The sequence below is a fragment of the Gracilinanus agilis genome, chromosome 2 (assembly GCF_016433145.1).
Source record: "Gracilinanus agilis isolate LMUSP501 chromosome 2, AgileGrace, whole genome shotgun sequence".
In the NCBI taxonomy this organism is placed as follows: Eukaryota; Metazoa; Chordata; class Mammalia; order Didelphimorphia; family Didelphidae; genus Gracilinanus; species Gracilinanus agilis.
Window position 1 is genome coordinate 644,587,752 of NC_058131.1, and position 16,931 is coordinate 644,604,682.

At 34.7% G+C, this 16,931-nt stretch overlaps 1 protein-coding gene across 2 annotated transcripts in view; it reads left to right on the plus strand.

Moving 5' to 3' along the window:
• Positions 1-16,931, plus strand: part of TBC1D12 (TBC1 domain family member 12) — a 132,506-nt gene that overhangs the window by 27,774 nt on the left and 87,801 nt on the right. For both annotated transcript variants that reach the window (XM_044665700.1, XM_044665699.1), the window contains one exon: positions 10,923-11,046. In XM_044665700.1, coding sequence (XP_044521635.1) covers positions 10,923-11,046 — 124 coding nt within the window. The remainder of the gene's footprint in view (positions 1-10,922; positions 11,047-16,931) is intronic.

Consider the following 16,931-nt stretch of genomic DNA (forward strand, 5'->3'; position numbering starts at 1 on the left):
GGGGGGGTGCGGGGGGGGGGGGGTTGAAGGGGAAAGGTGGAGCATGAATCATGTAACCATGTTAAAAATGAATATTAATAAATGTTAAAAAAAAACTTAATTGTTAAGAGCTACTAACAGACTTATGACTTGAGAGTTAATTATATAAAGGGTGACCACAACAATTTTTCTTTTAATTAATATTACATTTAATATTTTATTTTCATTATTACAGAAGTAATAAGAAAGTTGGTAGATGCAGAGAGAGAATTAGAGAAGAGAGCATGATTGAAGAGGCTACTGTTGTAGAAGAGACAAAAAGGGATAGGATTAAGGACATAAATAGAGAGAGGGATTAGTTTTGTAGGGTGAAGGACTTCTTTCTCCAAATTGCAGCAAAGGAGGAGAGAATAGGGAATGATAGTGAGGTAATTTGGTATATAGAATATATAAAAGAATGACTTCCTTTGTTGAGAGAAGAGGGAGCGTTTATGAGAAGGTTCAGAACAGGTGCTGAGATAGAATGGAATAAAGTCAAATCATTGAAGTGTAAAATTTTGGTATGCAGCAGTGTGAGATCTATTTGAAATTACATAATGTAAATTGTGGTGAACTTAGTTAAGCATGGTTATGCAACTTCTATTGGTATACACTAGTAATTGTGTAAGAGTGAAGAAGAAGATGGATCATAATCTCATGACTTTCATGTGTTCTGGCTGCTGTTATCAAAACCAGATATTAGATCTAGAAGAAACTTGGCATGTGGTCTGGGAGGGATGAGCACTTGGTCTAAGGGGTGGGGCCTGGCACGCAGTCTAAAAGGTTTGCCATCACTGGCCTAGAATAAGTACTCTGTATTCACTACTACAGTTTCTTTATCTTGAACTCACTTTTTAACCCCTTACAGACATTGCTATCCTACTTCTCACTGAAATTGTGCTTTCATTGAGGTTACTAATGATCTCTTAGGAATTAGATCCTAGCATATTCATATTTGATCTTTCTGTAATTTGACACTTGATTATTGTGCCTCCAGAACATTCTCCCACCTTTCTTGACTAATAGAATTGTGAGCTTTCTTGGCTTTCTTCCTACTTGCCTGTTGGGTTCCTTATAATTATTAAATATTTTGACTTTTCTGCCACTTAAATTTTTTCATGTTGATTGTTTATATCTTTTAAGTCAGCACCATAAACTATACCATCACTTTTAAGTCAGTTTGTTTTGCTTCTACTAATTTTTTTTGCTAATTTTATTCTTGACATTCATTCCTATTTATCTGCCCTTTTTGTATCTTATTCGAATTTATTTAAATTGTTAAATTAATTTTCTTTAAATTTTCTCATTCTCTTTTGACACCCCTCTCTTTTCACAAAGTGTGATTAAAAAAAAAATCTCACTCTAATCTCTCTTTTATTTTTTTGGAAAGATAAGATTGAAAAGGGAATAGCACTTCCAGACCTCAGAGTATATTTTAAAGAGCAAGTCATCAAAACCATTGTATTGATTAAGAAATAGTAAAGTATATGTATTAATATAATTGGCACTGACAATAGAAATAATGTAACAAGCTAGTGTGAGATTAAACCTCAAAAAATATATTACTTAGGAAAGAATTCGGTATTTGACAAAAATTACCAAAAAATTGGGTGGAAATTAGGATTGCAACATTTTATTTCACATCCCACAATAATTTCAAAATGAATGTGAAAGGGGGCAGCTGGGTAGCTCAGTGGATTGAGAGCCAGGCCTAGAGACGGGAGGTCCTAGGTTCAAATCCGGCCTCAGACACTTCCAAGCTGTGTGACCCTGCGCAAGTCACTTGACCCCCATTGCCTACCCTTACCACTCTTCCACCTATAAGTCAATACACAGAAGTTAAGGGTTTAAAAAATAAAAAATTAAAATTAAAAAAAAAATGAATGTGAAGATCATATTGTAAAAAAAATTAAAACCGAACCAGATCACATACTTTCACAATTAAGGTTCAGAATTGTATTTTTAACCAACAAGAGATAGATACAATTATCAAAGATAAAGAGGTTGAAGGTAAGTGAGAGAGTGGGGATGTTGGAGGGGGCAATCTACTGGAGAAGATGGGATAGAATATGATCACTTGTATATGAAGATGATTTTGTCTTGCCCCTGAGAGGGGTCATCTTTTCATGTGAGATAAGGGTGAAGGAGATAACCGGAAAACATTTGAGTTATGTGAGATGGGGAGGAGGGGAGAAGAAGGAACTTCACCAGTGGCCTGAGTTTTTTCATTAAAATACGAGGCAGGGCTGTTAACTGAGAGCTTGAGGGGAGAAGGGGGAGCCAAGGAAAGCTTGAGGAGAGACAAAAAGGTTTGGAAAAGTCTTAGTAGTGAGTGGGATAGTTTTTTTATTAGTGAAGTATAAAAGATTTTTGCCATAATGAAAGCCCTGTTGAGATTACATAGCATAAATTTGTAGTGGATCCAGTCTTGCAAGGTTTTATCATTTTCTCCTGCTTTTATAGCGAGTAGAAATAGTGGCAGCAGATGGGAGTAATCCAAAACTGAGATGTGGCAGGGCTAGATTGATGATAGGATAAAGAGTGCAAGGAATTTAAGAGGAAAATGTAGAGTGTAATTGGTTTACCCCGGGGTCAAAATGAGGAAGGGAAGACAAAGAATTGGGATAAAGGTGACTAGGTAGAGGGAGGGGTAGAATGACCACAGTAGTAGGGGGTGGTGGGGTAGCCTCTGGGCAAATTGGTTTGAGAGGGAGATAGTGATAAAGGAGCTGGCTGGGGGGATGGAAAATGGTGTTTGAACAATGATAGAGAATTCAGAATCATTAAGGGAAAGTGTATGAAGGTTTTGGGAATATACTTATTATCATTGATTGAGTTTAAGTGGGTTTGGCCTCTGAGCAGAATCACATAGTGATGGTATATAGCTAGATAGGGAAGTCATGGAGTATTTCCAGTTGCTAACCCTTCGGAGGCCTTGGTCAAATTGTAAAGAACATACTTAAATAAAATCAGATTTGGATATCTATAGTTACATATGAATATTTTCCCCCTTTCTTAAAATGAGTGCTATTTTACCACTCATTGCATTGCTCATTAGTGAGCCATTTGTCTCAGATTCTAGATCTAGAATTGTAAAGGATTTAAGCAACCCATGCAATACCTTCATTTTACCTACAAGGCTCAGGATGATGAACTCTTCCAAGGTCACCAAAGCAACCTTGGTTTCATTTTAAGAAAAATTGTATAAACTTAGAAAATAGCAGCATTCAGTTCATAATGCTTTTCAGACATTCTAATGTCTCTGACATAGGTTTATATCTTTGTAAAAAAGGTAACTTAATTGGATATTTTAGGATTTATAAGAATGATAAGACTATGTAAAAGTCAGACCCGTTTAAAGAAAATTCTTACTCAAAAAATTAATTCTGGCAAAAATACTTTTGGGAAATTATCTGCAGGAAGTCTTTTTATGTGAATAAGAATAGGTTTGGGAAGGGAATGAACATTTATATAGCATTCACTGTGTGTCAGGCACTGTGCTGGTACCTTATGTATATTATTTCAGTTGAGTCTCACAATAATCCTGTGAAGTAGGTGCTGTTCTTGTCCCCTTTAACAATTGAGGAAATAGGCAAATAGATTAAATAATTGCTCAGGGTCACAAAACTATTAAGTGTATGAAGCCCTATTTGAAGTCAATTCCTCCTAATTTCAGACCATTTCTCTGTGCACTCTGGTGCCATCTAGCTGTCTCAAAAAAGTAATCTTTCTAATCTACTTTACATGCATACAAGGTCTGGCTCTCCGTGCTATGGTACACCCATTAGAATTTTGGAGTAAGCAAATGTAACATTTTATGGACACTAGATAATACATTCTTTGCCTCCCATTCTCTAGTCTTAAGGGAAACTTTTAAAATACAAAGTCCAGAAAACTCAAAGTACATAAACTTTGCTTCAACTTTCATGGGAACAAAGTTTGATAATAAGGCATTTTCCTCATTTTTTAACTTATTTTGCTTTTTAAAATTTGCTGTGGGCTTTTTTCTTGTCTAGAAATGAATTAGTTTTAGATATGTTGACTTTTTCTTTTCAAGTAATGAGAGAATTTACTGATTAAAAAAAGATAAAAATTATGTGTAGATGCAGACTGTAAGCAAACAAGTTTTTTTTTTAATTAAGAGACATTAATATTGGTGTTGGTAGCTAGAATATTCACTTTTAGAGAGCAAACAGTTGTCTTCAGAATCAAATTTTGTACTTGAGAATTTGTGGAATTTATAGTTTGATCTGCAGAACATACCAGAGTTTACCAAGTTTTAAGTTGTCCAAACAGTTGGATTACATTGCTTTCTTAGGAAAGCTATTTTGAAAACTAATGATGGAAAATTTTCATAGTGTAGTAAACTTTTTGGTTTTCAGTTTTTTTAAATGAAGCCTAGTTGATAGACAACTGAATTGATAATCATTTATATCAGTAATATTCCTGGCTGTTTCCTCCCACCCTCAATGATGCCAGAAATAGAGCAGAAGATATGGAAAAATCAATGTAAAATATGAAACAAAATTGGAGAAAGATGGAATCAGTACAGTAACAGTTTCTTAATCTGGAAAATGGAAAGTTGACTTAGATAACTTCTGAGGGCCTTTCCAGCTCCAAATCTTGGATCAGTGAAGTGTCCACCTTTTGATGGCACTCTGGAGAAGTTGTTAGATTATTCCATGCTTCTTGTACCATATATTTCTCTCCTCCTTGAATTTTCATACCACTTTTTTCTTTTCTCCTTTTCAAAAACCATTAAAACTGATATTAGACTTTGCATTTCTAGGCTCATCTTCCCAAAACAATTTATTAATTTCTTCTTCCTCTTTACTATTTTACTTCATGATCTCATCAACTCTCGTGGATTAAGTTGTCATCTCTGTGCAATGATTCTTAAATTTGTCTGGACCTAACCTCTCTCCTGACCTCCAGTTTGCATCACTAATTGCCTATTGGACATCTAGAACTGGATGTCTCAGAGATATCTTAAACTCAGCCTGTCTAAAACTGAACTCATTATCTTTCCCTCCAAATCTTCCCCTCTTCCTTTCTTCTCTTTTATTAGCAAGGGTACTACCATCTTTCTAGGCACTCTGACTCAAAACCTACATATGCTTGATTCCTCTTTTTTTAGACCCTCCCTTCTCTCCACATCTAATCAGCTGCCAAATCCTATTGTTTTTATTTTTGGTAATATCTTTCATATATTTTATAATATCTCTCATGATAATCCTCCAACATTGCCACCAATCTGGTGCAACCTCTTTGTCACCTCATACCTGGACTATATTAGTATCTATCCATTGTGCTTAGTTTCCCTGACTCTGGTGTCTCGCCACTACATAGTTCATCCTTCACTCAGCTGTCATATTTATCTTTACCTCTTTCCTCCATTTTCCTCCATTCATTAAGCTCCAGGGGTTTCCTTTTATCTTTAAGATCAAATATAAAATCCTGTTTGGCTTTAAAGCCCTTCATGACTTGGACCCCTCCTACTTCTCTATTCTTTTTATGCCTTATCCCTTCTCAAATGTTCTGTGATCCAGTAATAGTGGCTTCTTTCTTGTTTTTCATATAAAACATTCCATCTATAGATTCTGTCCATTTTCACTAGCTGATTCTCTATACCTGGAATTCGCTCCCTCCTCATTCCCACCTCTTGGGAATCTAAAGTCTTTTACATTTTAGTGAAAGTCCTACATTAAAGAAGCTTTCCTGGTCCTCATTAATATTTTTGCCTTGTCTTGGATATTATCTATTGTTTATTCTGTCTGTATCTTCTTTCTATATAGCTGTTTACATGCTGTCTCCCCTATTAGACTGTGAGCTCCTTGAGAGCAGGGACTGTATTTTGCATTTATTTGTATCCCCAGTGCCTGTCACTTTTAGTTTAGTTTAGTCTAGTCATTGCTCATAAGTGGTAGATATGTTTTTTTTTTTTTTGTCATCAGTCCCTTGGAGTTGCCTGGATCCCCTTGTTGATAATAGTTAAGTCATTTACAGTTCAGATCATATATACTATTGTTGTTACTGGGTAAAACATTCTCAGCATTCTGCTCATGCACTTTGTCTCACTTCATATATATAGTCATTTTTCAGTTGTGTCCAACTCTCTGACTCCTTTTGGGGTTTTCCTGGCAAAGATACTGGAATGTTTTGCCATTCCTTTTCCTGCTCATTTTATAGATGAGGAACTGAAGCAGACACAGTCAAGGGTGTAATGGACTGGACAAGACATTGCAAGAGTTAAGCAAGCCTACGAGTGCAGCTGGCAAATGGAACATAGAAGTTGACCCAGAGAGAATGACAGTTGGCCTGGTGTGGCCAGGAATTCTGAAAAGACCAACGGATCTCTGAGAAGCTTGGGCCACAGCCAAGGAGGGAGGAGTGAATTTGTGGGGCTGCAGACCTTTCAAGCTAATCCAGAGAGTTTTCCTGGGACTTTTGGGAAGACCAAACCTGCCATTTGTTCTATTATTCCTTTACCCAGTGGAGAACCTGAAAAACCATTTTCTTCATTTTGGCCCAGGGGCCTGGACTTCTGGGGAAGCCAGCCCCTGGGGCCAACTAACCTTGCTTTGAACCTTGATTTCTACATTTTCCTCTTTAGCTAGTGATAATATAAGGATAGGAGTTTACTGGGGTCTAGAATCAGACAAACTGGGCATTGGAGATCTCTGAAGAAATATTTGTTACTACCCTGCCCTGGAAAGATAGATAATAGGATTTAGGGAATCACCTTACACCCCCTTCCTTGATATCCTTTCCTTTACCTTTTAAAGTATTTTATTCTTGAATAAACCCTTATTGAGAGATTCTAGTCAGATCTGGACAGCAATTGATTTGAGTGGGAGGCTGAATCCTTGTGGGTTGTGAGGGAAAGGTGGACTGCTCTCCATTGTGAACTGCCATCAACATTAGGGGAGTGGGGAGGCTTGAGTAAATTTAACCTGGTTCTGAGCAATTGTTGGGGTTCGTTTTGGGCTCATTCATTAGACAACATCTCCCTCTAACTTCCCATCTCTAATTTGTCCATATTGGGGGACCTCCACTCATGCAGCAATCCCAAGTGTCCCCCTAGTAAGGAGGGGTGGTGTGTGTGTGCTTTGGCCCATAACCATTCAGTCAGGGGGTTACCAGAACACACCCCAACTATCTGCTATCCCCCTTCTAACAAGGGACTTTCCCAGGATCGTATAGCTAGTATGTGTCTGAGGCTGGATTTAAACTTCGGTCTTCTTGACTCCAAGCCCAGTACTCTATCCACTGTTCTACCCAGCCTGGCACATAGTAGATGCCAAATAAATATTTGTTGACTTAATTTAACATTTAATCAAATATTAAAGAATTCCCAGCTTGGAAGTTATGATGTCCAAACTGGCATAGTGCCTCATGTCCCCAGACAGAATAATGCTCCAAGATAATTTCAGGTAACATTTATAGGAATACTGAATAAGGAAAAGATGACAGTATATAAAAATATAATTAGGTTGATACAGTTCAAGTCATAGTCAAGAAACAATCCGATTCTCTCCCACCCACTCCTTTCACTTCCAGATTAAACAAAGGTACCTCCTCCCTTTGATACATGTCAGTATTCTTTCTTTTTAAAATCTCTCCCTTTTCAAAATTCCCCCCTTTTTTATTTTTATTTTTTCCAGATTGGTAAATGTTGATAAAATTTTTAATATTTGTTTTCTGACATTTTGCAATCCATGTCCTCCACTCCCTCCAGGCAGGTAATATGATATAGTTATCATCCAGTACATATTTCCATATTTCCATGCTTGTCATATTGTGAAACCAGACACATATTGTTTATATTAGAGAAAAATTCATGGAGAAAATAGTATTCAGTGCCTTCCAATCCTTTTAATGTTGAAGCTGCTAGGTTCTATAGTATCCTGACTGTGGTTCCACAATATTTAAATTGTGTTTTTTTGTTTTGTTTTGTTTTGTTTTGCTTTTTTTTTTGCCTCCTGTGTGTCTTCTTTTTGGCTTGGGAGTTCTGGAATGAGGCTATAATAGTCCTAGGATTTTTAAATTTGGGATTTTCTTCAGAAGGTCATTCATGACTTCTTTCAATTTCTAGTTTCCCCTCTTGTTCAAGAACATCAGGACAGTTTCTCTGATCATTTCTTGCAATATGGTATGCTAGTTATTTTTTGATCATAGCTTTCAGGCAATCCAGTGATTCTTAGATTCTTAGGAATAATCTGTTAGATTATTGTTTTTCAGATCATTTATTTTTCCAGTGAGATATTTGAGATTTTCTTCTATTTTTCCATTGTTTCAAATTTGTTTTATTGTTTATTGTGTCCTGTTGTCTTATGGAGTCATTAGCTTCAATTTGCCCAATTCTAATTTTTTGGGAGCCATTTTCCATTTTGAGACTTTGTACTTCCTTAATTATAGTGTTATTTTCCTGTTTGAGGCATTGTATTTCCTTTTAGGGAATTTTTTTTTCAGTAAGTCTTTGTTCTAAGATGTTGATTTTTTTGGGGTCATTTTCTTTTCTAATTTTTCTTCTGAGTCTCTTATTTTTTTATTTTTTTTTTTTTTGGAGGCCTTCCAAGAATTCATTTTGGGCTCAACATTCTTTCACATTTTCCTTTGAGGCTTCATAGGCTTTTCTTTTTCTTATTGCTGCCACCTTCTGAGTTTGCATTTGGTTATCACTGTTACTGAGAGAGTATTATCTCTTGCTTGTACTTTGGTCTATTCCAATTCTTGTGGTGGGTTTAAATGTCTTAGTCTTAGATTAAGCACTCAGCTGAGGAGGCCTTGTTTGCCTACTATGGGGAGGTTTGCATAGTTTAGTATCTGATACTGCTAGGCCACCTTCCTTCACTTTTTTTTTTCATTATTTCCCTTGATATTCTTGATCTTTTGTTCTTCCAAATGAACTTTGTTATAGTTTTTTCTAATTCTGTGAAGAAGTTTTTTGGTAGTTTGATAGATATGGCACTAAATAAGTAAATTAATTTGGGTAGAATGGTCATTTTTATTGTGTTAGCTTGTCCTACCCATGAGCAATCAATGTTTTTCAAATTGTTTAGATCTAGTTTTAATTGTTGGGAAAGTGTACAGTGTTCGTATAATTCCTGTGTTTGTAGGAAGATGTCTAAACTTTTTCTTTTATCATGATGTTCTGGTAAACCATTAATTTTTAAATTGTCTCTTTTAGCTCTGTTCTCCAGATCTTTGGTTGAATCAATTAGGTATTTCATATTCTCCTCAAATTTTTCATTTTTTAAATTTTGTTTTATATATTCTTGCTGCGTTGTGAAGCCATTTGCTTCTAGTTGTTGAGTTCTGTTTTTTAAAGACTGAATTTCATCCCTGGCTTTTTGGTCATCCTTCTCCTTCTGGTCTGATTTTCTTTGTAGATCATCTTTTGCCTTCTTCATTTTCAAGCCGGCCAATTCTGGCTTTTAAGACTTTATTTTCTTGTTTTAGTTCATATATTTCCATTTTCAAATTGTCTTCAGCCTCTCTTGATTGCTTTTGAGAGGGTAATCTCCTACATCCTAAGCTACTTCCATCTTCTAGGCATTTCAAAAGGTCTATTATAGTGGCTGTTTTGGGAAACTAGCAATATAATAAACACTTAAGTTCTTGTGGATATTCTGACAGAGTAGATGGAAAGTAAACTCAAAGGGATGAGGAGTGGGGAGAGGAGAGGGAAGATTTAATCTTACTAGATTTAGCTCTGTGGTGTAGCCTACTGAGATCCTTTTATATCCTGTCTACTATATTAATTATTATTCCTGGCTTTATGTCATCTGCAGATTTCCTTGGCATACCATCTATGTATTTATCTTAAGTCATTGATAAAAGTGTTTAGTAGCACAAGGCCAAGCCTAGATCCTTGGGATACTCCGCTGGTGTGCTGCCAAGTTGACATTAAACACTTAACAACTAATCTGAGTCTAGCCATTCAGCCAGTTCTGATTACATCTCATTGTATTATTTTGTAATCCTTATCTCTTTATCTTCTTTTCAAGAATAGTATGAAATAATATTTAGGACAAGTTTTGCTAGAATTTAGTTTAACTATATGTACAACATTCCTTTCATATACTAGTTTAGTAATTGTCAAAAAAGGACTTTTTATGATACATGAGTTCTTTTCCATCTCTTTGGTGTACAAGTCTAATATTAGTATCACTGGATCAAAGTATTTACACAGTTTAATACATTTTTTGGCAAAGTTCCAAAAAAGGCAGTTCAGAAAGACTTGGATTCAGATCCTGCTTTTGACATTAACATTGTGAGTGGTTCAATTAAACTCAATGTGCTTTAAGATACCTTTCCACATTTTTTTAGTAAGTCATAAATGGGGTGGAGAGAGGTCTAAAACTGGGAGATCTCACAGTTTTTTTAAACCTTTCCATATGATATCTAGGGAATAAGCAAAATATTTAAAAACTTAAATATTTTAAATTAGCTTCTCTTTATATATTTGATACTAGAGGAAATTTGACTTTGGGGAGTATAAAAATGAATTTTTCCTAAAATATAACAAATTGTAGGGGTAGAGGCGTCCATGGTGGGACAGGGGAAGGTTGGTGAAGCTGGAAAGCTTTTCAACTCCTCTAACTTATGAGATCCTCATTTTGTTGAAAATATCCTGAGTTTCCACCATATCAAACAAATTCATTCAAATGTAAATTTAAAATATCTATTTCAGAAGGGAATATTTTAATTGTTTTTTTTCACTAGCAGAGATGATTTACTTGACTTGTTTCTTGTTAAATAGAAACTCAGTAGTATAAATTAGAACCATGATTGTTCTTAGAAAATTTTGTTCTTGCCATACAAACATATGCTTGTTTTTTTGTGTGTATATTGCATGGTTTTCAGTCAGAAAAAATTCATGTAACCTTTCTGTGTTTCAGAAATTTTTTTCCAAAAAGGACGAAGGAATTGAAATCTGCTGTCCATAGTGCTCCTGGCTGGAAGTTATTTGGTAAAGTCCCACCCAGGGAGAATCTTCAGAAGGCTTCGAAAATTATTCAGCAGGTGAGGCTCAATCTTTTTGTATGGTTTGATCCTTCTTAGCAGAAGATACTTTAATATATGTAACAGCACTCTTACCTTTACTATTCCTCCCAAATAAACTTCAGATATACATAGTTATTTATTAGATTTTTATGCAAAAGATTTATATTTAAAGGATAGGATTATTGAGTTGTAGTGATTCTTCAGAGGAAAAGACTATGAATATTTTTCCTTAGGATTTTTTTTTCTCCTTCTAAAATTTTGACAGCTTCATTGACAGAGCCAAAATTTGAACTACATATTGATCTTTCTGACATCAAATGAATGTTGTTTCTACTCTTCTGCCTCTAGCTTATATTAAGCCTAGCACAACTAATGAGGATTTTGTAGTGTTTAGTGTTTGCAAAACACTAGCTATGTATAGTATAAGCCAGATATGACAGGACACAAAGCTGTACTTCATCTTTCTTCAGTGTCCTAGAGATTCTTTCTAACCCACAAGGGAAACTGAGAAGTTACACAACCTCTTCCTAATGATTTGCAGTTGGTTAGACCTTTTTATGAATATCCCTAAGACCATAAGATCTCCTATCAGTTCTACCTCTACTCCTTTAACAATGTGGAAGAACCTGGGCTCTGGAAGCCATAGACAAAAGTCTGAGAAGTATCAGGAAGGGATTAATTAGCAGCTTCTTAGTTTGAGCTTTTTTTCAGAAGGAAGCATAAAAAATGTGTCTACTTCTAATTATAGTTGTATTCCAATTTGACTCAATTCAATATACCAAAATTTGCCCAACAGGGTGAATTAGCAATTATTCAAATTGAAAAGGGATTCTCTTTATAATGAGATTCATAGGAGTGTTTCTTTAGCTACTTAAAAGGTTCATCTGACTTTTTGGGTAAGAGAAATTATTTTATTTAATTTTAAAATGCATTTAAAGGTATTTTAGCTTTTTTGGGGGAGGACAAATCTTTAAAATCATGGAAACAAATTTATAATTGAAGGCACATAAAACTCACATTTAGTAAAGTCATTCTTGTTTGAGAAATTACTGATGACTCTGGCTGTTCAGTTTTTTTGGTGACATTACTCTAAATCATGTATGTGTCAAACTACAACTATATATATATATATATATATATATATATATATATATATATATACACAAACTAAATACTTTTCATTAGTTCTTTTTGAAAGACAAGCTTTCACTTTTTTTTGGCTCTCATATTTTATATGAAATCATAAAGCAAAGGGTGAGTCCCCTTCTCTCTGGACTGATTCATCTCTGACCCAGTTATCTCTTTTCCATATGTGGGAAAGAGAGATGAAAGAATTGCTAGGGGATTGTTGAGAAGTGTTTGTCCATTGGTCTTTTTTGTCTTTATCAAAATGGTGCATTTCTTCTACTAACCTCTGTTACCTGTACAGGCAAAGCTTTCCTTGGGGTGTAGTCTTCTCTTATTTGTTTGGCTTTCCTGTACCCATAGGTAGAGACCCAGTCAATAAAATTGAGGCTTGTATTATTTGTACTGCAAGTTCTGGCATATGTTATATGTCTTTAATTTTTCTTTCCTTATGAAGTCCCTTCATAGTTCCTTACATTTGCTACCCTTGCATTAGGTAGGCCATACTAAGAGTGAGAATATTTTTCCTTCTTTACTTTTTCCTCAATTAGTATTTCTCCTTTTTCTTCACTTCTATCATCTTTTTAACTGTGCACCTTCCTTCTTTTTCATATTTCTCTCTTCCTAAACATTTCTTTTTCAATTGTTGGCTTTATAAATGGTTGTGGTTTCTTCCTCCTAGCAGTATAATGTAATAATTTTATCAGTAATAGGTATTTCCTGGGGTTGAAAAAGCTTGGGAGAAAAAAGCTTAAAACTAAAAACTAATTAAAAATGAAATTACCTCTAAAACAACTGAGAGGAGAAGGAGAGTGAATCTGGCAAGTTTCAGGTCAAACTCCTGTGAAGGTAAGATCTCAGAGAGAAACAACTTTGAGCCTTTTTACTGTCTCACTTATGATCTCTTAATGGTGACAATAATCAAAGTTAAAGCAAAACTATAATAGAATGATTATTTCACTAAATATTTCTTAAAACAGATCTTAAATGTTTACTACATTAAATGTTGTTTAGCTTGCTATGATAGAGTGCTAGTCTTGGTGTTAAGAAGCTATCTTCTTACTGTGTCCCAAAAACAAGTCATGTAATCTCTGAGCCCTTGTTTCCTCATGTGTAAAGTGGGATTAATAATGGTAGTATCTAACTCATAGGCTTATTGTGAGTATGAAATTTATATACACTTGATATGTATTTTTTAATTTTTCAGGAAAGGTGATTTCCCTTTCTTCCTGATTTCATATCACTTTATTGTTTCCAAAATTTTTTTGTCTACATAAAATATTTCAGATCACTTTTCTTTTTTTATTTAATTTTATTGATTAATTAAGAAAAAATTTCCATGGTTACATGATTCATGTTCTTTCCTTCCCCTCCTCCCACCTCCCTCCCATAGCCAACAACCAATTCCACTGGGTTTTACATGTGTCATTGATCAAGACTTATTTCCATATTATTGATATTTGCATTAGGATGATTGTTTAGTGTCTACATCCCCAATCATATCCCCTTTGACCCATTTGATCAAGCTGTTGTTTTTCTTCCGTGTTTCTGCTCCCACAGTTCTTTCTCTGGATGTGAATAGTGTTCTTTCTCATAAGTCCTTCAGGATTGTCCTGGATCATTGCATTGCTGCTAGTAGAGAAGCCCATTACAATTGATTGTGCCAAAGTGTATCTGTCTCTGTATGCACTTGATATATGATTGTGATGGAATACTACTGCAACAGAAAGAAAGAACTATATGAGATAACGAATAGTAAAATGAGTAGAACCAGGACAACATTCTGTACAGACACAGAACTAATACTGGAAGACTAAAGTGAGAATGTTACTTCTAGAAAGTGAACAAAAAGATAAAACACAAAATATGAACATGTTGGTCTCCTTGAATGATATCCATGTGATATGGGAAGGTGTTGGGATAACTATGAATGGGATCTAGTATATAGGTATGAAGAAAAGTAAATTAAACATATAAGAGCTTTGTGATTTCATTAGTGTAATATCTTTATATATGGAAATGCTTGTGTTGTTTGGATTAGTAAACATTTGGAATAATAAGAAAGAAAAAATTTATGTACATAAAATCACAGAAAAAAATTTCGCAAACATTAAAACACTGTTGTATCCATAATATGCTTTTGCTCCATAAAAGGTAAATGGAGAGAAAAAGATCTGACTTATGAACATTGCATTTGTTGTTCATACTATTTGGCAGGTACATCCCCGATTCATAGAATGAGGAGTGCTCTCTCTCATGCACATTATACATCTTACATTAATAGTTCTCTTTATCTTGATCATATCCTTGTAAACTGAATTAGTTTATCTTCTCTAAATTTTGTATTTAGAGGAATTGAATTTCAACTGTGGTTAAAACTTTAGGTTTACTTGTAGATTAAAAGTCCTTTTAGTTTCTGTGTAGTTTCTATCATAAACCTTTTGGAATGGCTATTGATTATTTTATACTACTACTATAGACATTAGTAAATTTGATCTTTTTAGGTTAGGAGAGAAACTAAAGCCATGTAATATGCTATCTTCTGAAGAATGATTCCCAAATTCTACCTGTAATGCTTTCATTTTATGAGGATTTCACGTGTTCTTTCTTACAGGTATGAAATTCCTACTTGTGGCCTGTTTTTGAACTGGTTAGGTGAGCCATGTTACAAATTGCATTTATTTACTATAACAATACCTGGCTAAATTAAGTTCATCTAAACCAGGTTTTTGGTCATATTTCCAAATTAAGAGCTAAGATTTTCCATCTGAATGCACCTGAGTAGTTGTGAGGATAACTTCAGATTAGCTTGATGATAATATATTTACCTCCTCAGCTTTATGATCAAGCCTCCTCAACATTAGATTGATCTAGTCCTTAAATTATTGTAGATTGACAACCAGTTTCTTCGTTAATCTCTGATAAACTAATTTCTTTGCCCTTAGTTACAATTTGTGTACTTGTATCTTTAATGTTATTTTAAAAATGGAAAGTTCTATATATTGCTTACTTGATAAATCAAATTTTTTTGCAATATTACTTCTGTAATAACTTTTCATGTTTTGAATAATGTCCTAGCCTAAAATTGTAATCGATAAAATAACTATATCCAAAAACTAGTAATATTTCTACTAGTCACTACATTTGATTTCCAGGGATGAGTATTTTGCTCCTTTCAGGGAAGCCTTTGTTTTAGAAATTATCTTTCATTGAAGTTATGTTATAATTAAACCAACAGAACATGTTTTTATCCATATTTTTAGCTTGTGCATTGAGATAGGAAAATAAACAGCACCTTTGAAAACTCTAAAATGATTAAATCTTCTAGTCACCAGAGGATTTATTTTGTTGGTACCTGAAGTATTAGTTTGTTTTCCACTTTCCCACCTTCTTTCCTTCCCTCCCTTCCTCAAAATACTGATACCTACCAGAGTATCCATATCAGCCCTTTAGAACAAAGAAGGGCAACAAGTTTGCCATAAAAGATGAGATTGAGAGATATTCTGGCAAACAAAAGAATCTTCATCTAATTGAAAGGCCAATTGGTTGCTTAATAGTTGCATCAGCTAGCAAGGGGACCCCTTTTTCTTCTTTATCTGGTCCTGGGCACTGGAGCAGAGCATTCCCTGTGGTAGCAGTGATCAAAGGCATAGCAAAACCCTTAGGCCTAAAGACCACAGATTTGCTTGTACAGCTAGTGAGTGATTTAGAGGACATCCTCCTTAGAGGTAGATAAAGAACTGTAGTCTGGTACAAACTTTCTACTGCTTCACTTTTGTTATGGAGATCCATAAGAGAAGATAGTTATCTAGAATATATTTAACCCTTACTGATCTTCAATTCTGAGGTATACTTTGACTTCTCTTTCTTTCTCTCTCAAAAAATACAAAAACAAAACCCAAACCCTTCCTAAACAAACCTTTCCCTCTGTATTGATTTTAACCAGTAGAGTGGTAAGGGCTAGGTAATCTGGGTTAAGTGACTTGTCAGAGTCAAATAGCTTGGGAGTATCTGAAATCAGATTTGAACCCAGATCCTCCCAACTCCAGGCATGGTACTCTATCTGCTGTATTACCTAGCTGCCCCTTTCTTTCCCTCTTAATAACAAAGTTTGGGCAAAAATCCAGAAACAGGATGGCCAGTTTATTCTAATAATCCTAGAAAGATGTTGCCCTTCAGTTTTATTTTTTAGAAGAAGGTTCTTTCCATCTAAATCTTTACCTTCATTATCTTATATCCTTTACTCAGACATCAGGACTTAACCCAGACTTCTCCCTTGTTGCTTTACTTCTAAAAGTTGTAGAAGTTATGTTATAATCTTTCTAAATGTCAGAAATAATTCTGCATACGCCTATACTAACCACCCTTTACATAATCTATTTTCTTGTCAAACTGGACTACTGGTTGTTCTTCAAGTTCAACATGCTTTTTCCTGTCCCACTAGAATGCTCTCTCATATCTCTGTCTTTGAGAAATCTCTTTTATTTAAGGATTTGCTCCAGTGCTAGTTTCTTCGTGGAGCCTTTTATCATCTTGCCCAATTAAGTATTATTTTCCTCAGTTTTTAAAAAAAAGCATATTGTTTAGGTCTTTTTTCTCATCATACTCTACCTTGAATTATAGTCTACTTACATTATGCTAGTTGAGGTTCAATTCCTAGAGTCTAGGTACTATACAGTTTTAACATTTTCAAATCTCTACTGAGTTAATCAATGTTTGTTGACATCTATTAGTCAAGACCATCCTTTTTTTTTTCTTTAAAAACATTTTTTTCCTTG